This window comes from Mastomys coucha, unplaced genomic scaffold (assembly GCF_008632895.1).
Source record: "Mastomys coucha isolate ucsf_1 unplaced genomic scaffold, UCSF_Mcou_1 pScaffold12, whole genome shotgun sequence".
NCBI lineage: Eukaryota > Metazoa > Chordata > Mammalia > Rodentia > Muridae > Mastomys > Mastomys coucha.
Genome location: NW_022196894.1, coordinates 28,707,001 through 28,729,455, shown reverse-complemented (window position 1 = coordinate 28,729,455; position 22,455 = coordinate 28,707,001). Strand labels below are relative to the sequence as shown.

At 42.9% G+C, this 22,455-nt stretch overlaps 2 protein-coding genes across 10 annotated transcripts in view; both read left to right on the top strand.

Annotated features, from left to right (window-relative positions):
• The window catches only part of Acap2 (ArfGAP with coiled-coil, ankyrin repeat and PH domains 2), a 113,626-nt gene extending 101,144 nt beyond the window's left edge, over positions 1–12,482 (top strand). For 7 of the 9 annotated variants that reach the window (XM_031363598.1, XM_031363596.1, XM_031363597.1 and 4 more), the window contains 3 exons: positions 934–1,044; positions 3,104–3,165; positions 8,433–12,482. In XM_031363598.1, coding sequence (XP_031219458.1) covers positions 934–1,044; positions 3,104–3,165; positions 8,433–8,533 — 274 coding nt within the window. In that variant the 3' untranslated portion in view covers positions 8,534–12,482. The remainder of the gene's footprint in view (positions 1–933; positions 1,045–3,103; positions 3,166–8,432) is intronic. The other 2 variants (XM_031363600.1, XM_031363603.1) reach the window with 2 other exon arrangements.
• Positions 12,483–17,185: 4,703 nt separating this feature from the next.
• Positions 17,186–22,455, top strand: part of Xxylt1 (xyloside xylosyltransferase 1) — a 139,787-nt gene continuing 134,517 nt past the window's right edge. Inside the window, exon 1 of the mRNA XM_031363593.1 lies at positions 17,186–17,780. Coding sequence (XP_031219453.1) covers positions 17,280–17,780 — 501 coding nt within the window. The 5' untranslated portion in view covers positions 17,186–17,279. The remainder of the gene's footprint in view (positions 17,781–22,455) is intronic.

Below are 22,455 nucleotides of genomic sequence, written 5' to 3'. Positions count from 1 at the left end.
TCAGCCATTCGGTGTTCCTCGATTGAGAATTCTTTGTTTAGCTCTGTACCCCATTTTTTAATGGGGTGCAGTGTGTGTTCTTAAAGCAAGCCCTCCGTTTCTTTCTTCTTACGTGGTCCAGGCCTGCCTGCCTATGGTAATGTCATCCACAGTAGGCTGGGCCCTTCCACAGCAGTCAACAATCAAGGCAGGCCAGTCTGAGAGAGCCAACTTTCAACCAACTTTTCAGGAGACTCTAGTTTATGTCAAGTTGATGATAATAACTAATCAGTATAGCTAATGTACAGACATTACTAACTAGAATAGATAGTGTACAGTTATAAACTAACCAGTATAGCTAGTGTACAGATATAGCCAACCAGTGTAGTTAGTGTGCAGATAGAGCTAACCAGTATGGCTAGTATGCAGATACAACTAACCAGTGTAGCTAGTGTACAGATAAAACTAACCAGTGTAGCTAGTGTGCAGATACAACTAACCAGTGTAGCTAGTGTGCAGATACAACTAACCAGTGTAGCTAGTGTGCAGATACAGCTAGCCAGTGTAGCTAGTGTGCAGATAAAACTAACCAGTGTAGCTAGTGTGTAGATACAACTAACCAGTGTAGCTAGTGTGCAGATACAGCTAGCCAGTGTAGCTAGTGTGCAGATAAAACTAACCAGTGTAGCTAGTGTGCAGATAAAACTAACCAGTGTAGCTAGTGTGCAGATACAGCTAGCCAGTATGGCTAGTGTGCAGAGACAAACTAACCAGTATATTTGGGGTTTGTAAAGATCTCAGTCATCTTTTATTATTGAAATCTGTTCATTGAATGTTGTAGGATGCATTAAGAATTTTCTAACACAGTGTTGTTAGGTAAAGCTTTTTGTTTTTGGAGGTGAAATGGATGTTTTTGTCTTCATACTGTCTGAGAAGTGCTGTTCCTTTAAACAGACAGGTATGTTTATTCCTCAAGCGAGGTGCCAATCAACATGCCACTGATGAAGAGGGGAAGGACCCTCTGAGTATAGCCGTGGAAGCAGCCAATGCTGACATAGTTACCCTGTAAGTGTCCCCTTCGTACCTACTTCCCGTACTGCATGTTGCTTATACAAATGATCATGGCTGTCCTGGAGCTCAGTGTGTAGACTAGACTGGCCTGGAACTATAGAGATCCTCCTGCCTCTGCCTCCCAAGTACGGAGATTAAAGTCATGTGCCATTATCATTACACCAAGCTCTGGGAGCTTTCAGCTCCATGTTCTTCTGTCTGTGCTGCTCCTCTGGGTACACTGGGTATTGGTGTGCACTCTGGGCAGACATTATTCTTATTATCCTTGCTCTGTAGACAAGGAAGCTCAACCTCCGATAATTCAAGGAATTAATAAATGTTAAAGCTAGAACTTTACACCAGAATTTCTGCTTTAATGCCCAGACTCTTGGCCACTTCTTCTGTACTACCAGAACAATAGAAACAGAAGCCATGATTGCCCCCAGTGCTCTTTTTTATGTTTAGTGAAGTACAGGGCTGGGGTTAGGATGGGTGGAGCAATGGGTTATTTGATTCTATTGATTGAGGAGTAGAGGCTCATTAAGCTGGAGGGATAGCAATCTTTTAAACACATTGTTCGCATGGACGCATGATTACTTTTAATACAAATTATGTGTTTTTGAATGTTTGGGTTATTTTTAGAAATGTGATGTTGTCAGCTGTACTTCATTTCATGAGGCTGATGGAAGCAGGTTTTAAGTCATGTGATCATTCCATTCTGGGCTAAAGGAAGCTGAGACTTGATACTCCTGCTTGTCTTGAGTAGAAACATACCTGTTCATGTTGCTCTCAGTTCAGAGAAACACTGCGGCTGTTCTAAGCTTGCACTGAGAAATTTGGACTTTTGATGTTCCCCCTCATCCAACCTCTAGCCAATAAGACTCAGACCAGGAGGGGTTATTGTTACTTTGAAGGCTGATGCCGCCTATATTGATTAGCAATCAAGAAAATGCCCTACAAACATGCACACAGGCCAGTCTGTTCCAGACAACCTCCAATGTGAGATTCCCATAGATAACTCTGGCCCATATTAAGTTGACAGTTGAAGCCTCCCAAGTAGTCAAGAGTCCTTTCAGAGAATCTACATAGCAAAGGAATACTTAGGAGCCATCCTTAGTTCACATGGTTAATAGGGGAGGTGAGAGAGATATCCATGGCAGACACTATTGTTGCCAGGTGGAGCTTTCAGCAGAGAGCACAAGGGCTCTGGCAAGGCTGCAGACAGTGTGGTGGCCTAGAGGGACTTATTCTCTGTAGGCAGGTACTACATAGAGTGCCTTCTGTGCTGTTTTCAGAAAAAGAGGAAATACGTGGTTTTTTAATCCAGTGTTCCATTTTGAGGGTTAGTAACCCCCAAAGAATATGTGACCAGTGTAGTAACCTTGGGGAAATTTTGGTAACCGTTAGTCATTTACTACTATCGCTCTTATATATCAAATATATTTCCATTATTTAGAAGGAACAAGTTGCTTATGTGTTGAGAACTATCTCATTCAGGGTAAGCTAATGAACTATGGCAGGCTATTGCTTCTCCACTGTAGAAGCCATAATTTCACCTACCGTAATTGTAGCAGGTTATTGTAGCAGCTAGGAGTTCTCTGAAGCCTGGAGGAAGCAACCTGAAAGTCTTACAGACACCCTTCTTAAATAAGAATTGCTTACTATTTGCTCCTGAGGGTTATATGAGTGAAGGTGAGGCACGATTGTTTTTGTACTGCAGATTGCCGGTCCACTACACTGAGTTTTTTGTTTGTTTTTTTCTTTTCTTTTCTTTTTTTTTTTTTTTTTTTTTTTTTTGATTTTTCAAGACAGGGTTTCTCTGTGTAGCCCTGGCTGTCCTGGAGTTCACTTTGTAGACCAGGCTGGCCTCAAACTCAGAAATCCGCATGCCTTTGCCTCCCAAGTGCTGAGATTAAAGGCGTGCGCCACCACCGCCCGGCTACACTGAGTTTTTTACTTGACAGATGCCGGTAAAGGAGTAATTGTACTGCTGTATGTACTAACTGCCTATGTAGTCATTTGTCCATGCGTACTTGTGTGACTTCCTCTAAGAGCTCTTCTTGTTTCATTCTAGGTTACGCTTAGCAAGAATGAATGAGGAAATGCGGGAATCAGAAGGACTTTATGGACAGCCAGGTCAATATTCTACTAACAATCATACTGAAATGCAGTATAAAAAGTGCATTCAGGAATTTATCAGTTTACAATTGGAAGACTCATAGTTCCTTAGCTAACTGATGTGATATTATAGAGATTTTATACTTGTAAATTGTGAGCTGTTAGCTTCTGTACTGTACTTACTGAATTCCTGGGTGGCTAATCCTGGGCCTTTCCACAGACTCCTGTTTCTATTTCAGTACACTCGTACTTACTGTATCCAGTCAGCTCTGGCTGCTGGAGCCCTTGTCCGCTGTACAGATGTCTTCCACGAGCATCCCACAGGGAGTGCACTGACTAACAGGCTCTAATGTGCTGCAGCAGAAAGCAGCTTCCAAAAGGATTCTTGTTAGCTGTCCAGTGAATATAACAAAATGCTTTTCTTTTTGTTATTCAGGGAATTTCTATACATTGTGTTCAGGGAACAGAAACAAATCACCATGTGTTTTGTATATAAAAAGTTAGTATGGGAAATATCAAGAAAAGGGTTATTGATGCGTTTGTATTCCAATCTAAGAATGAGTTGAAGATTTAAAGTAAAAACTTACCAGTAAGCTGAAAATCCACAGTGGGTATAGAATTAGTTTCAAAGGCTGAAGTTTATCTATAGCTCTGCCCCAAGCACTTGTGCCCTGTTTGCTGGGGTAGATGTATTTAGAACAGTGTTTTGTGATGGCGATTAGAAAAATGTCAATTCATGATCACTTCAGTGTTTATCATGGTGTTAGAAAAGGAAGAGAAGTTGATAAAACTCTTCGGTTTGATGGACACATGCTGGTTAGCCATTTGCACAAGAAACGACATGCATTTCAGTTCATGAATTTGAGTGTATGAGTTTCTAATCTGCTTTATATTCATACACATATTACTAACCATTTCAGGAGTTCATGACTCAAGTACCTACAGAAAGACATTTACTTTGCAATGAGCATATTTGTTTTATAAAAATATATTTGTTTTATGAAAATGAATATTTATATTATTATTTTTGAAGTAGCCTGGTGATAGCATCTCTCATTCCTGCTGAAGCATATTCTGAAATTTCTATACTTTCTGTTATCTTCAGCCACTTAGTTTATAGTAATCTCTTAACTATGTCAGTATTTGATTCATTATTCTATAACTGTGTCAATGTGAGGCTGTTTTTTTTTTTCCTCAGAGGACTGTATTTACTATTTATTTTTGGCCTAATATAATAAGGAAGAGGAAAGGGCCTGGGTCAGATAGAAACTTCTAATCTAGGGTGTTTCACTTTAATCCTATGGCTCACAGTCCTGACAGGTCAGGCAATGCTGAGAAGTGAGTGTTCTAATACGGGTCAGATTCAGCATTAACTCTGGATTTCACACATTTGTTTCAGAGTTGGATGTTAGCTCTTAAATAAGTTCTAATTTTGTAACATATCTTTAAATGATAGTATTACAAGGCTACTTCTGAGGCCTTTGCATTTAAGCACTTTGAATACAAATTGATCAAAGAAAATGACATTTGTGAGGCAGCGTGAACTGTAAGGTTGTAAGTTGCTACATCTGTATGTTCCTGAAATTGTGAAAGTAACTGTCAAGCCAGCTTCACCTTCCTTAAGGTGCTTCACTATGCTTGCCGAGCTGCTGAGTCAAAAGTCAGAGGTCAGAGGTCAGGGGCCAGCAGTCAGTGATCCCCTTGCTCTGCAGGAGGGAACTTGCAAGGTCAGGACCTTCCTGTTGGCTTGAATTTCTTCTGTGTCATCCAGGAGTGCTCAGATTCCCCTTTCACTGTTGTCCATGTGCACTGTGTGTAAGGATAGGAACTTCCAGGTATCAGTAGGAAAAGATTTCTTTTTCAATTTTAATGAAAACCTCAAAACAGGCCCCACTTTAAAACATTTTTGAACCATCTTCAAATTTTAATTTAGAAATTAAAAAGTACTAGTTTTGCCAGCAGTGCCAGGTTAAAAATAGGATTAAAAGAAACTATTTGAAAAATGTCTTCAAATAATTGGATTTGAAGCTCAGTTTTAGGGCCCAGTGTTTAAGGGTGAGTCCTTGGTGTGTATGCAGGTGGTGTGGTGAGCGCCTGTGCACTCTGGTTTTGTTCCCTTCTGAGTCCTTCCTGGCACAGCAAATATGCTTGGCTCCAACAGTCAACAGCAGCTCTTTGCCTGCAGACTGCCTGATTGCTTCCTAGCCATCAGAAGGACAAACAACAGAACTGCTGGCGGTTCGTAGGTACAGAAATTGTCAGTCTATTGATAGTGACAGGCCTATTATTTAAAGGACTCAGTTATAATGCTTAGCAATCATGGACTTATCTCTAAGAAACTCCATTTCTAAACATTAGTATCTACAACCCCGTGAGCACTCATTTTTTATGGATGGTAGTATTAAGAGCATACTGCTTCTAAAAGGAAGGTGGGTTCTCTTTCAGCAGCCTTAGAACCCTTAGGAGGCCTGGCCAAGTAAGGGAGAACACACATTGCTCTCAGCGGTGGGCATCAGCCAGGTGCTTCCTATTCCCAGTTCTGGGTTTCTCTGAGGGTCAGGGTCAGCAGGTTCTCAGCCAGTCACTGTGCTATGGAGCCACTTCTGGTCATGTAAACTTGTAGCTTCTGGAACCTGTCCAATCATTTGTAGAAGGAAAACACTCCCACCAAGTGGGGCAGGATGATGCCTGTGGTCACAGAGGGTGGGCGTCACATCCTTTTGAGAAGATTCATTTCAGTAGTGAGGTCACTGAACCCTCTCAGTCAGGCTAACTGCTGTCATGATGAAGATTCTGAATACCAAAAACTAAAAGTGAATTTAAACTGTCAGTGGAAGCACAGAAGTATATATTTTAAAACTTAAGAATTGTTTAGGCACATAAAACACTTGAACTTTCTGAATGGGAAAAAATATTAAGTAATTTAAATAATATGCTTAGCTGATTTTTGTAGTGAGCTGTTCAGTGTATTAATAGGAAGATTCTAGGATAATGTATCCCAGAATCTTGTTTATGTGTTCTAGTTCAGACAAATTAGATTTGCCTTGGGAAATTTCAAGTGATTAAAATTCTCCTTAAAGTTTAGATAGTGAATTTCACTTTGTGTTGGCTATTTTAAGTAAATCACGATTGTTGCTTTTGACAACACATTTTGAGGTCTGAGGAAGGTAGCATACTAATAGTGCATTATTAACTTTAAAAAACTGAATTTACAGAGTTTCGTGTGTGAAACTGGAAAGTTGCTTGTGTATTGTATGAACTCTTAAATGTTTGCCGTCTGTGAAACCAATGATGACAGCACCACACTCTCCTCCAAGGACGGGTTTACGCTAGTGAATGAAAGGACTTAGAAGTAGTTTTGCATGGTACAATGGTTTTACTAAAAATGTACTTGTATAATATGTACTAGGTGATTTAAAATCAAACACTAGAAAATCATAAAGAAAAACAGCTCGTTATACAGAATATGCATCTCTGAATGTAGAAGCCATATATTGCCATTGTACTGTTGTAATACTTGAGAATGCTCATCCGGTGCTCTCTGTGAACGACTTGGCATTAGCGTCTGCTAGATCCTTCTGTCTTTTCCTGAATATATATAATGTGTGCCTTTTATGTTATTTCTGGTGTTGAATGGTAAAATCAATGTGGTATTTTTGTATTATAATCTGCACTTTACACTTTCTTGGAAAGTACAATTCTAGACTATCTGAATAGTATTTTAAAATATTTATAATGTTTACAATAAATATTTTACATATTTTAATTCAACATCTCAAAAGAGAAAACAATTAAACTATTTTGTATGGTTTGTTAATTGTTATTTAATGTTGCGCTCCTCTCAGTTTATTTTGTGTCCAGTAGGATGGCCAAGCACAGGAATAGGTTACAGTTTGTCATGCATATAACTGGACAGTGGAGTAGCCTTTATTGTGCTTCAGTTGTGATGTGTGAGTCATTCTGGCCTCCAGCCAGCCTGGGAGAGGCTCTTCTCACTGTTCTTTCCCATTTTAAAGTAGATTGATTGGGCTCAGCTGATTATTTCATGTAACGATTAAATTTCTAGGATTTTAGTAAATTGCTTTTTACATAGACTAAATGTTAAAAGACACTAACTATTAAGAGTACTAACATCTCTTTATTAAAATCCATGGGTAATGTCCTTAGGTCTTTTTAACTAGACTTTTATCTGCCCCTCAGTCATTTTATAATTCTCTAGCTTTTGCTATGACACCTGTGTCTTCCACAATCTTGCTTTGAAAGACTTACGGAGTTTACTCTACTGTTAACAATAACTTAATAACAAGATTGTCATAAAATGGGACACATTGTGTCTTAGGGGAACGGTAAAAGTATGTGGTGACAAGAATCACATAAAACAGTATTCCATGCTAAAGTGAACAGAAGCATGCAGGAGGCTGTAGCCAGGTAATGCTGGCAGGAGGCACCACGAGGGATGCTTCATCCCAAAATGAGGGGTTAATCCGTATGTGTGTATACAGTTCCTCAGCAAGAGAAATTGTGTCCAGCTTGTTAGAATGTCCTTAGCTGTAATCCACATCTCCGCAAGAGTGTTGAGTGTACACACGTGTGAACAGATTCCCAGGTTTCCTTTCCCGTTTTGCACAGTATTCTTGCTGCTAAGGCGGCAGATGGTGTGAAGCTCTGGTTTCATAGTCACTTTATGGCCTTTTGATTTACTGAGTTTAGTGAACAATGGATCAGATACATTAGAGTTCTAAACCTCAAAACGTGTGTGAACTACTTTTTACAAACAGCTGTTTCAGTGTAAAGTGCTTCTAGTTCATGATAGTATGTGGAGCTTTTCCTGCCTGATGTCTAGCCAGCCCGTCACCTTAGTGATGAGTGTTCATCAGAACTTTCACTAGTACCTGGCTTTACTCATTCCTTTTAACTTTTATCTAAGAAAGTATTTTCTTATAAAATGTGCTGTTTACTTCATTTCAAATAACCTCTTTTCTTTCGTGTGCTAATGACTGTGTTTCTTCACATTGCTTTCAAATGCTTGCGTCTCGCTCCTCTCTAACTCTGAGCTTCCCTCTGCGGCACATCTGAGACCCTTCTCTCAGGTATAGCCTTCCCTTTCTTACACACTTTTCTGGCATTTTTGTTAGCTGGCCTTTTTCCTTCAAAAAATGATGTTGGAACAAAACTTTAATGAAATGCAATGAATCTTAAAAGTAGTATGAGTAAAAATGAATGTTGGTTTATTAATATCTGAACTGTATAAATTTTAAAAGTGTCTTTATTCTCCTTTCATACAGGTGATGAAACTTACCAGGATATTTTTCGTGATTTTTCTCAAATGGCATCCAATAATCCAGAGAAACTCAATCGTTTCCAGCAAGATTCACAGAAGTTCTGATCCCTTTGAAAGGGGGAAACTATGAAATTTGGTGAATTTTTAACGTATACAACCAGAAACTCATACCTTTTTTTTAACTACTTTAATTCTACTTAATTTTTCTACGTAGACATTGAATTGTTTGGAAAAAATGGTACCCGTTCATTTTGGATTTTTGTAGATGAAAACAAGATCTCTCATAATTGGGAAAGGGAGAAATCTCAATAGGTCCTCTTTTATTTAAGAAGAAAAAAGCCTCTTTAATAGGTTGTTCTTTTATATAAAGTTGTATCCAGATCTAAGGCATCTCTAGGTTCTGAGGTGCTACATTGCTAAGCCACTCCGTCCTTGCCATGCATGGGTGGAACTCTGGTTCCGCTGGGAACGTTCAGTCACCATGGCTGCATCAAATGGGAGCCCGTTATCTTACCTGCTTGGAGGATGTGTCTGTTCTATAGCTGTCCTTATAATAGTCAGTAGTTCAGACATAAGTATGTGTGTTTTCTGGTAGCTTAGCTGTGGCACCCACAGTGTACAACGCCATTGTAGGACCAGCGAGTTTGTCCCTTGCTCACTCAGAGGTGCCGTTGGCCTCCAGTCTCCCAGCAGCATGGCTGCTGTGTGAGTGGACCACACTTTACTCTTTAGGTTTATTTCGTCTTATGGTGAAAAGAAGCTCTTACTGTTTTCTTTCTTCAATCACCCAAGAATCCTAGCTCAGTTTTTGTTGTTCAGGTTGATTTCCGGGAGCCTTGACAGATCGTCAGTATAATAAAACCGGGTTTCAAAAGTTGACTATTGCGGAATTGGGCTTTCATCAGAACACGGTGATGTCAAAGATAATATTTTAGGGCATTTTTATATTTGGAATTAATCCATTTTCAGATATATATTTTTTACCGTTGTTACTCCTGGTGAAAGAAAAATCTCCATGTAATGGAAAAAGAAAGCTAATTTTTTTCCTGTTTATACTAAAATTTACCAGCAATAAAGTCCTTTTATTTTTTTCTACATTTATCTTATGTACTATACAACAGTATACATTCTTTTAAATTGTATCTTGTATATAGCTTTAGAATTAAGAGAAATAAGTCATTTTGAGTTCCAAAATTATGCACATGTGATATAGTTTGTCCAGTCCCACCTCTGATTGATGTCTTGTCGAAGGACAGGATGAAGGAGCGACTGCCTTGTAGCTCCTTGCCAGCCCTGTTGATTATGCTTACTCTTTACAAGCTGTTTGTAAGTAGTGTTGATACTCAGCTTCACAGAAACATTTTGAAATGTATGTAAAATTATAGTTAATTAAGTAAAAACTTTAACATTTCCCCCCACAGTACATAAAGCCTTATTTTAATTAAATATAAAATCAGAATCTAAGTAGAAATTATATTGAAATAAATTTGCCACCCAGATTAGGTCCCATAGTCTGGCCAAGTTGCAAGCATGTGATGCTTATTTAGTAAGCTACTGCACATTAAGGATAAGAATCCATTGTGATTTATTTCTGAGCAAGTGTGAGCTTTCACAGGGTGAAAGGATTTTGTCTTTGCTGTCTCAATCCAGACTTGCAGGTCATCTGGTCTTGTAGGCATTTAGATAAAGGTAAAGGTATCATTTGTGATATTTTAATTGGTATGTATTTTAAAATGTATTGTCCTAAAACATGTTCAAGGAAGAGAACCAGGCTAAAGATAGGGAAGAAAGCCCGCCTCTCCTCCACGGTGGTCTTTGGTCACTCCTGGAGCTCCTGGCTTGTCTGTGAAGGTACAGGTGGGGCTCCCTTTGGTTCCACTGCCTGGGGCAGTTCCTCTGGACCTGCTGTCTCCCTGGCTGTGGCAATCAGTGACTGCTGCCCTTTAATGAGTAGAGTGTTTTTTTGAAAAAAAAAAAAAAGCCTTAAAGATTCAAGTGAAATGCCTTAAAGATTATTATGGTTCTGAATATCTTTAGAATTCAGATTTAGCTACATCACTTAGTACTGTGTAGAGGCTGGCAATACAAGACTATATTGCTGTGGCTTACTTCATTTTCTCAATGTACTGACAAATTGGATGAGAGAAAGGACTGAAGTGTAGTGATGCTTTTAATGAATAGTTTCAAAGGAGGCTGGCTCTTAGAGGAGTTCTGCTGATAGCGTCCTGTGGCATGTGGAAGTATCCTATGCATTAGAGAGATGAGCACACAGTGCTGGCGGGACACTCAGGCTGCTCGTTCTCACTGCCCTGCTGTCTCTCCAGGACGTTTCCAGACGTGCTGATAATAGCTTCACTCTTTATTATTCATCTGTTAGTTCTTTTTCATGCTCTTATTGATGTAAAAATTGGGTTGCTGCCAAAATAAGAATAGAGCTGCTCTGAAGGATTCAAAAGCACAGCTTTAACGTGGATGTAGATAAAGGTGAGCGAGCAGCTGTTCACCAGGATTCATTACAACATGTTTAAGATTTCCAAAATTTCAAACTTATTTTTAACACACCCTCGAAGATTAATTCCAGCATTACAATGTCTCTAACTGATTGTGGCTAGTGTTCACTGTAGTTTAATAAATTCTGGTATTTACTTCCCCCAAAGTAATACAGCTCACAACTTATACTTTAGTACATCAAAGGTGCATTTTGGGGGAAAAAAAAAAAAATATATATATATATACTCATATTTTACAAAGTTTAAATTTGTGATCATGTTAGCAATATTCAAAAATAAAGTTGTCTGCATATTAGATATGATTATAAGCCAAGCTGTGTTTAAAACTAAACCACTACCCACTTTGAGTATTGGGCATTCCTAGATCACCCATTTAAATTAACTCTTTGTGTGGTTGCATTTTGATTACTAGCAGGGCTAGAAAGTGAATGGTGAAGCAAAGGGGACCATAAACCTCCCTTTGTGCTTGTTATGACTTAGGCTGGGCTTTCCCACCACCCTTTCTCTCCTGGTGTCAGGGGCGGACTTCCAAGACCGTGCGTGGTCTGTGACTGCCAGCCTCGTCTGTGGCTCCATTCCTAGCCTCCTCCTCTTGTTTTGCAGAGATGGTCACTTTGTTTACTAGTTGGAGGCAGAGCCAACCTGTGACCCAGGTCTGACATAAGCTTCAAGCATCTGTGTCCTGAAAGGATTTGACATCACTGTAAAACAGCAGCTTTCCCTGTCTTTGACAAGAGACTTCAAACACTTTGGAGAACCTCATTATGAAGTATAAAGGAATAGATTGCAATTTGAAAGCATCTAATTGTAGAAAAGTCTACATTTTTTACAATAGAAAACATTAATAAAAGGAAAATCTTAGAAAGTTAAACTCACCATTTATTACCTCTGTAATGTTTTTTAATGAAATATAACTTTTATTATATAGCTGGATTCTGCCTGGCTGAGTCCTGCCACCTCCCAAGGTGATTGTTGTGGGTATCTTCTTCAGTTTACATAGAGAGGGATCATGCGGACAAAGAAAGATTCAATTGAATACACTTTTTTCTTCGCATTGGTCTTCTCACTATCTTATTTTCTAGATCTCTCATTCCCCAACCTTATATGGGGTATTAATTAATTTTTAACGGGGAAAGCTTGCTGTGTTATCATGGTTTTTAGCACCATTTTACACGAAGGCTAAAGGTTAGCTTTTGGAAATGACACGCTCCTTTAAAATATATGTTTACTTGTGCTCTGTGAAATTTCTGGATCATTCCGGTCATCAAGGCTGATCACATGTACTATTATTTCTTGCTACCTGTGAAAAGGATTGTAAGAATGTATAACCAACACTCCATTACTTTTTATTAGTATGTAGAGAATTTGTATCTAATTCATGAATGCAGTTTTACTGTAGTTTGTCATTGTAAATGGAGCAAAGTACATTATCTTTATAGCTATTCTAAAATGTATATCATGTAAGAATTGTAAATATACTTGATTACTTTGTATGCTGAAAATTTACAATATTAAGTCAATAAAAATATCTCACTTCTGGCACAGTTGCTGTAAATGCTTCTTTTGAGCTCTGTTGGATTTGGTCTAGCTAAGGTCCAGTTTGGCTTTTCCACCCTTCAAGTTATGGTGGTCCATGTTGAATCCAATTTGCTGGATCGCTTCAGTGTCTTCTCCCTGAATCCAGAGATGTTGCAGCCCCTACTTTGTGCACTAAAGACCACATACTTTGGTTTTAAAAGAGACTTTGGACTTTTCTTCTGCCTCTCCCATAATAGTTGATAGGTCTATAGAGTTCCTAATTAGAGTTCCTAATCTTGGCAACCCAGTACACTCCATCCTTTGAGTAAACAAAACCCTGCTTCTGAAACAGAGAGCTGAAAAGCAGACCCACAAGCAAAGCTCAGTTTTGCTTTTCCTTTAAGAGTTACCACAAAGCTGACCCCAGACCCTGACTGATCAGTCTTAAAACCCTGCATTTCATTTTCAGAGTAGTCTCTAAGGAAAACCCATAGCGTAGCGAGTTTTAAATGAAGGCAGACAGCCTGTTTTCCTTTCTTATTCTTTTCTGGTTTGTTTTGTTTTGCAAAAACATCATCACTGCCGAAATAAAGTCTAAGTCACAGAAAAGGGCTAGGTATGATGCCCTGTGCTTGTAATCTCAGCATGCCAGGAGTTAGAGGCTGGACAATTTGAGGTAACATGAGCCTGCTCCAAACAAGCAAACAAGTACTCAGAAACATCACCCAGAAAACAAGACTCAAGTTTAAAGAAGATCACCTCTAAATCTGCCACTTCCCTGTGCTGTCCAAAATGGAATCCACTAGCTACCAAGTCATTTGTTTATTTCATATGCATGTGCGTGCATGCTTATGTGTTTGTGGGTGCATGTATGCACATATGCAGGTGAACATGAGCATGTATGTCCTTCAGCATCGATCCTCAGGCACAGTTTATATTGCTTATTTGAGGAAAGGTCTCTTGATGGCTTGGCACTTGTCAATTAGGCCAGATGACCAATGAGCCCCACAGATCCTCTGCCTCCCCAGTGGCCACCCTGGGTTTACAAGTATGTGCCAACATGCTAGACTCTGAGACTTGGGTTCTGGTGACCACACATGGATTCTCCTTTCGCTGTGTGGCAGGCTCTGTTTTGCCAGAGCTGTTTGCCCAGTCTGCACAGATCCAAAATCAAAATTAAGCAATGATGAATTAAGTTTTTAGGCATAGTGCTACATCTTGAGAGCTCAGTAGCCACCTGTGCCCTAATGACTGTAGTTCTGGACAGGGTGGATTATAGGTTAGGTTCTTCTGGACTAATGCTGGTTAGAAAGCTGCTGCCTTAGTATAAGAAGCCCTTCTAGACCTTTGGGTCTGTGTGCACTGATGCAGCAGACAATATTACTTTATGACCTTCTTTTACTTAGATGGGGAATATTTTAAAAACCTGGTGAAAGTTTCAGATGTACCAAAGTAAATTTAGTCCCAGGCTCATGGCAACATTTTTCTTTCTTGGACCTTCCCCTGCTTCCCAGCCCTGGGACAAAATTCCAGATCATTAAGTGTGACTCTGAAAGGATCTTGTGTAATAGTACAGCACTTCCTTAAACTGCATAAAATTATCAGATGTTTCCAGTTGTATCAAATAATGGCTTTCCCAAGTCAGTCCACAAATGTTCATACACTGCAGTTGGTAATATGTCTCTTAAAATGTACAGGTTTTCTCTATATTAAAAAAAAAATCTGTGCAGTTGCTGAACACTTCAGGTTTTTTGTTTGTTTTTGTTTTTGAGACATGCTAGCCTTGGCTGGCTTGGAACGTGCTATACAGACTAGGCCGGCCTTGAAATCCGAGATCTGCCTACTTCTGAATGTATTACTTTTAAGGACTGCACTATATTACTTGCTTAAGCATCCCATTGGTGATCACTTAATACTAATCTTGCTATCAGAAATCTAGCTCTAAGAGAGAAATCTTTAGGAGCCAGGACCTTAGTCACACAGGACCACAACCATACAAGGTAGCTTGAGCTAACAGCTGGCTCTGAACTCGAGCACTGTGCTGCGTCCGCTTTCCAGACTGCTGTGATTTCAGGTTCCCACATTTTTATCTGTTAGGGCTAAATATTTTGGTATATTGTGATTTCTTTGGGACAAGGATAAATTCTTAGAAGTGAAATGCTGCCTGGCAGTGGTAGCATATGCCTTTAATCCCAGCAGAGGCAGGCAGATTTCTGAGTTCGAGACCAGCCTGGTCTCCAGAGTGAGTTCCAGGACAGCCAGGGCTACACAGAGAAACCCTGTCTCAAAACAAAACAAAACAAAAAAGTGAAATTCTGGTTTGGTAGGTAAGCATTCTAAAGGCTTTCTCAGTGTATCAGATGCTGTGTTCCGTAGTGGAAACAGTTGGATGGAAAAAGTAGAAAATAGCCACTGTTCTCTTGGAGTCTATTCAACAAAGAATCACGGACTAGGTGGTCTATAGGTTGCTGTCACAGACTCACTGAGGATGGTTCAAACCCCCACACCAGACAGGAAGGAGTTTAGAGACCATAAGCCATGGTCTGAAGTAGATAGGGAATGTATGCTACAAGAAAAAACAGCTGCTTGATATCTGCTCAGGAATTATATGCTTTGGCCAAAGTTAAACTTCCTTCTTGAGTTAGCTGTGCACATCAGGATTTTGTCTACATAGCCATATTGTGATACACCGAAGTACATGGGTTTTAAGTTGACCAAAGGCTGCCTACCCACACCTGAGTTTTCTCTTGGTATTTTCCCTGGTCTCTCTCCTCACTGTATCCTGGGTGCGCTTGTGCTTGGGATCAGTAGGCACAGCTTAGTAACTCAGCGGCTACCATGAACCCACCGCTGTAGTTTATGTAGTCGTATACTTAAGCCACAACGTTAGATTTTCCTTATGGGCAACGAATAAGGCGTGGTAAGCTACAACTTAGGGGTAAATTCCAGAAATAAAAATGTTGGCTTGGTTGAGGTTCATTCTGTATATCAGGTATCAGTGGAAATTTTGTGAAGTTATTTGAGTATTTTCTCAACTTTGGCTTAATTTAGGTTGCTTTATTTATTTATTTGGCGTGAATTAAAGGACTAAATGTTTGAAAATAATCCTTAGTTGAAAAAAATTGTAGAATAACTGTCAGAGAGAGAGGGAGACCACTTGATCGATGTTATGGGTAGGGACTAAAAGGGACAAGTTGCAGAACTATTTAGAGATTTGTGGTAGTATTTATCAGCACCCCAGAAAAGTTGTAGTTAATGGACTTTTTTATGCCTATTGGATATTTACATGTCTTTTGGTAAATTTAATGTCTCCTGGATATAATTTATTCAGTGTCAGGCATCTTATTGTCTTTTGTATTTGTGATGTTAATGTTGACTTTATTTTACATCTGGGCATAATTGTTTTCAGAGTAATCACGGAACCACTTGGAATGTAATAGTTTTCAGCAGTAGAGCTGGCCTGGACTTCCTGTCCCATGCCTCCCAACCTTGGAGGTTTTGGAAATATAACTCAGAACTTGAATTACTCACTGAATTTGAGCTGTGCTTTGAAGATCACACGTCTTGACTTGCTGTATCATGGAGTTTCGTGGATCAGCTGACTACCAGCTGTGATCATTCTGCTGTCCGGGGTCCCCTGCCTGTTGTGAATAGTGTGTGTTGAACCCACCAGGCCTGTTTCAGAGGTTGGATGCTTTTCAGAAGTGTTGCTCCAGTGGAAAAGGGCAGAGTTGGAAATGCGTGATGCTGGGGCAGGTGAATGCTGTCCACACTGAAAGGCTAGCCTGTGGTGTGCGCCGGAATGTTTGCATTCTTACCTTCACCTCTTTCAAGCAAGCACACTGGTTTCCTTCCCAACTTTTGTTATATCAACAAGTCTTAGAAACTTGAAATTAACGAATTTTTGTCTGCCTGATGATGGTTAAATGGCTGCAGGCTAGTGCTTGGTTAAGTCACTTCAGTATGTCCCAGTTAAAAATTTTCAAAACTTTCTGAGACATCTCAGGCTTTTCCTTAAGGGTTGGAAGCCAGTGCAACAATTTTGGTGTGCCTCAGGAGCTCTCTGCAGGGACTACTACAGTTTTGGACAGTGAAGTCCCCCTGCTCTTCAGGCAGCATATTATCCGGGTTATCCCAGAGGTGTGAAGTGGGATGGGGAAGCCACTTTCATTTGGAGTGTTAATAAGCTTCTTCGTGAAACAGGAAGGAACCTTCTGGTTTAAATGTTTCAGCTCTAGGTAGTTTCCTAAATGCTGGAGAGGTAGGTAGAGCGAGCAAGCTAGGGAAGGAGGGAGGAGACAGACAAAAACAGAAAGGGGAGGAAGGAAGAGAGAGAGGGAGGGAGGAGAGAGAGAGAGAGAGGGAGGGAGGAGAGAGAGAGAGAGAGAGAGAGAGAGAGAGAGAGAGAGAGAGAAGGGGGAGGAGAAAGGAGAGACAAAATGTGGAAACAAAAAGTTAGCTTTTTTGAGTTCACCATTTATTTACATAAATCTTACATTGAGGCGTTTGTTATATCAAGACCCAGATTCCCTCCCTAGTCCCTTGAGCCGAGCATAGCTGGCCTACCCAGTCCAGGCTCTGGCGTCAGCCTTCTCAAGCCTGGGAGCCAAAATCTGCAAGGGCCATCTGGAGTCAACCCCTCGGAACTTAGGACCTAGCGGCTACGAAGCCTGCTATGGCCCCGCCTTTTAGGAAAGCCACGCTCACGATTGGCTCCGGGCAGCGCGGTCCCGCCCCAGCGATGGCCGCCGCCGGCTGCCGGGCTTGGGGCCCTGGAGTGCGGCTTTGAGTGGGCCCGGCTGCTGGGCCGCCGGCTCCGGCGCATGGAACTCCTCCGAGGCGGGGCCGCGTGCGCTCGGGCCATGGCGCGCCTGGGCGCTGTGCGCTCGCACTACTGCGCGCTGCTGCTGGCCGCGGCGCTGGCGGTGTGCGCCTTCTACTACCTGGGCTCGGGCCGGGAGACCTTCTCCAGCGCCACCAAGAGGCTAAAGGAGGCCCGCGCCGGGGCCGCTGTGCCCACGCCGCCCGCGCCCGAGCTGGCCCGGGGCTCCGCGGCGCCGGCCTCGGGTGCCAAGGCCAAGAGCCTGGAGGGCGGCGTGGCGGTCCCGGTGGACTACCACCTGCTGATGATGTTCACCAAGGCGGAGCACAACGCGGCGCTGCAGGCCAAGGCTCGAGTAGCGCTGCGCTCCCTGCTGCGCCTCGCCAAGTTCGAGGCGCACGAGGTGCTTAACCTCCACTTCGTGAGCGAGGAGGCCAGCCGCGAGGTGGCCAAGGCCCTGCTGCGGGAGCTCCTGCCGCCCGCCGCCGGCTTCAAGTGCAAGGTAAGCGATGAGTGGCCCACGTCCGTTCTCTGAGCTGTCATGGGCATCTCCGATTCCTGTGCCCGTAGCCTGTCTAATTTCCTCCGCCTTGTCCTGCACTTGCACGTCCAGCGTCCTGGAGATCTGGTCTGGGGGCGTGTCCTAGAGTCAGATTAGCAGGGATGGATCTGCAGTGTTAACTAGTCCCTCTCCCGCGTCACTCGGCACTGTTTCGTGAAAAATCAGCCTGCCCCATTTTGCTAGCTTCTCAGAATTCCTAAGACGTGCCTTTACAGTCTACACTCCTAATAGTCTTTGACTTCTGAGACTGGAATTGTTCCTTTTGAAGGCATCAATAGTCATTATTCTGAGCTATGCCTTCCGGTCAGGATCTTGGGGAGGCCTCGAGAAATATCGGGGTTAAATTGGAACTTCTCAGTAGTATTCTGGGGAAAATCATCTCGTGTCCTCTCTGTGTCCTTTTCCTTCTTAAGGACGCGAACCAGTTAGATAAGCCACAGGTTCCTCCTGGAGAGGAAGTAAAAGCTCCAAGAGACACAGATATGAGCAGGTCAGCCTAACTTCCTAGCAACCCCTACCTCTTCTCATTTATCACCTGCCTCTGCTTGTTCAGGAATGGGTTCTTGACCTAATGTGTTCGTTACTCTCACCAACTTGCTTGCCCTGTTTTGACTCAGTGGTTGTGCAGAGGGGGTCCAGAGTCCGATTAATTATTGGTTAAGAGGGGGAGATAGATGGTCTTTAAGGATGGATCCTGATGTTGGTGGAAGACACTAAGGCAAGAGCAGAATTCCTTGGTGACAAACCGGGCTACTGCCGGGACCATGCTGGGTTCAGGGGTCCAAGGCAGTTTTGTGTTGACTAGAGTCACGTCCCAGTTGCTTCGTAGAGCTCTTCCTCGACTTTCCTTCCTAGACATGTGGCTACATCCTCTTTTTTTTTTTTTTTTGGTCTTGTTATGCAGACCAGACTAGCCTTGACCAGTCTTTTTCTGCCTTTGTCTCTGGAGTGCTGGATTACTGGTATGCATAGCCCTGAGAGGGAACCTTCCAAGCCCAATCCTCCATGGCTTGGAGGAGCTTTCCATTCCTGCTTCCCCTCTTAGCACTGATGATGTATTTTATGCCCAGAACAGATGAGTCCATCAGGACAACTGTGATGGTCAGGAAAGGGTACCTGGCCTGGAACTTCATCCTGTAGGAGGCCTAGAAGTATCTTTGACCAGGGGGTTTGTTTCAGAGCCTATCCTGCTTTACTTATCTGGAATCTCCAGAGGTAAATTGGCCTGTTTGGTCCCCAGGACTCTAACACTGGAGAAACCTTACTATTTCAGGGAGAAGGCCACAGGGCCAGTCTAGGCAGATACTGGGTTTCCCCAGGTCACCTTGAAGGCCAGCATGCTATGGCTACCTGCAGGGATAGCAGCTCCAGCCAGCTCTGCATTTCTAGGTGTGTTTCCTCCCTTCATCGGGCACATGTCTTGCCATCCAGCCTGTGTGCCTAAGCTCATGCCATTCCTAATGTTGGAGTACTGTCTTCATTCCGAATCCTGCTCCTCTTCCACTCCCGGCAGGGGACCCACAGCTGAAGAGTGTGTTTTCCTGTTGGTGCTTTCCTGCTGTCCTGCTTTGTCGTACTCCCTTGCCCCTACACCACCCCTGCCATGTAGTTGGCCTGAAGATCAGGCTGCTGTCTTGGAGTATGTGTTTCCCGCTCCGTGGAGCCCTTCTCTGACAGCTGCAAGCCCTCACACAAAGCTTGATGGCAGCTGCCAATGACCTGAAGGGACTGTCACCTTTCCTGTTGAGGTATAAGTTTTAACTCAACAGTTGAAAAGGGTTGAGACCCCTTTGGGGGTTGAATGATTCTTTCACATAGGGATTGCCCAAGACCATCAGAAAACACAGATACATACATTACAATTTCATAACAGTAGCAGATTACAGTTATGAAGTAGCAACAAAAATAATTTTATGGTTAGAGGTCACCACAACGAGAGGAACTGTATTCAAGGGCCGCAGCATCAGGAAGGTTGAGAAGCACTGCTCTAACCGGGCAGCAGCAGGCAGGTAAAGGTTGATCAATCTTGGGGTCACATTGCTCCCATTGCTTATGCATTTGTATTTTGTGAAACTGTTCCTATAATAAAAGGTAACCCTGCCCCCCAAAGAAGGCTTGCTTCATTTACTGGGATTTAATTCTTCCTGGGCTTTGGAAAGCTCCTTACAGCACAAGCCATCTACTTACGCCTTCGATCTTCCTGGACAGTGCACCACCTCTGTCCTTCAGGTCTCCAGTGTTGGGAAAGTGCTGTGACACTGAGCCACACTCCTGTCCCTGACATCCCTTAGCTGCCCTGCCTGCCTCTGACATCATTCTCTTTGCATGTGGGTATCCTTTATTCAAGGAATTATTTCTTTCAGCATTGATTAGGAAATCAGAACTTCTCAGACAGGTCAAATCAGCTGCAAGCATCTTCAGGAACAGACAGCAAACCAAAGAGACTCTGCTAGGACCCTGGGAGTGACTGGCTTTGAGGTAGGAGAGCATCCAGACTACAGTTTCTCCCTTACAAAGCTTACCTCTCTCGGGGCTGGAGAGATGGCTCAGTGGTTAAGAGCACTGACTGCTCTTCTAGAGGTCCTGAGTTCAATTCCCAGCAGCCACATGGTGTCTCACAACCATCTGTAATGGGATCTGATGCCTTCTTCTGGTGTGTCTGAAGACAGCGACAGCGTACTCACATACATAAAATAAAATAAATAAATTTTTTTTTAAAAAAAAGATTACCTCTCTCTTGTAAGAGAGTGTTCAGAGGGTGCTTCAGGGAGTGTTGTGTTGGAACAAGAGGGTGGAGGGAGGCGGCTCCTAGGCACCCAGCCTTCTGGAGACAGCCTGGGGCTTGTCCCACCGAGAACCTGGCACTCTGTCATGTCCACAAGCTGTAGAGCTATTGTGAGGTAGCACAGGACTTGTGTCTATGCTCAGCGTTGCCTTCTCAAGTCACCTTCAAGTGATAAACACCGGAAATAGAGACCATATTAGTAACCTTGGGCTCTGCTATGGTTAATTAAATATTAGAGGAAACATTCACTTAACCAGAAAAGTCTCATTTTTGACTATTACAGAGAAAATTTCAGAATTCGTTAGCTTGTTATGTCCTGATTGTGGAAGTTCTTGTAACCAAACGTCAGAACCTGCTGTGTCCCAGGTACCAGCATAGGAGCTGCTTGGATAGTCTATCTTCTCCTCAGAATCCCATGTTCCCTAAAAAATACTAAAAAAGTCCTGGGTGGTGCCCCAATCCCTGGTCCACACTGTCCTGGGTGGTGCCTAGAATGTGCATTTAGATGGAGAGGCACAGGTATTGCTGGGATGAGCCCTGATACTCTCCTGCTGACCCCCAGAGCCAGCTCAGGCTCACTGGCCCCTGCTGCCCACCCTGGGGAGCAATGTGCCTAGCATAATGTAGGCCTTCTATACCCATTGACTGACAGCTCTCTTTCTGCCTCTGCCAACTGGGGGGAGGGGTGCTGTTGTTACCATACCATATGATTTCCATTTAAGCTTCCTGTGTCTCCTGGCACATCTGGCCTCCTGGGCCCCTGGTGGCCAGCCTTGCTTTCCTCCCCTAGTTTATCATCCTAGGAAATTGGGCATCCCTTTCTGCAGATTCACTTCTGAGCTCCTTCTTTGTCCCTCTGTCAAGTGGAATCCCATACATGTAGAACTTAGGTCAAGACCTCTGACTCTCCTCCCCCTACAACCCCCCAGCTCTGTATGGTTTTGTGCTGTAGCCCAGGATGGCCTGGAACTCAGAACCCTGCCACTTTAGTCTCCTGGTGCTGGCATTATAAGTGTGCACCCTCGTGCCTCACTAAGGTTCAGCTCTTCCACCCAACAGGGTATGCCAGAAAGCCTGACAAGAAGCCGACTTACACACATTTGGGCTGGTTTTTCATTTAAGTAGTCTGGAGGGAAGCATTTCTGGCTGGCGAGAGAAAGCCCCATGCAGCCATGAAGCTCTTTCTAGCCTGTGTCACCCTCCCCAGGGTAAGCCATCTTGTCATGGTCCAGGATGGCTGTTGAACCAGCAAATCTGTCGCTTTATTTTCAGCCCAGTGCTTCTGTGGCTTTGGTTTTGATCTAAAATCGAATGTGGACTTCCTCCAATGACTTCTTGATAAAACAAGCACAGGTGAGTGGCCCTCAGAAGCAGCCCTAGTCCCCTCACAGCCATGTTGACACCTCTGCTGGTCCTGTTCCACGTAGTGTCCTGTGTTGTCACCATTCTGTCTGCTCAGGTATCACCATTTCTGCTCTGAGCCCCTTTTCTAAGGCACACCCCTGTCTTTCCCAGCCCCTGTGTATGTCTTTTGTGGCCCGTACTCGTCTGTCCATCCACCCAGCATGTGTTGGATGTATGTCTTTGTGGCCCGTACTCCTCTGTCCATCCACGCAGCAGGTGTTGGATGTATGTCTTTTGTGGCCCATACTCCTCTGTCCATCCACGCAGCAGGTGTTGGATGTATGTCTTTTGTGGCCCATACTCCTCTGTCCATCCACCCAGCATGTGTTGGATGTATGTCTTTTGTGGCCCGTACTCGTCTGTCCATCCACCCAGCATGTGTTGGATGTATGTCTTTTGTGGCCCATACTCCTCTGTCCATCCACC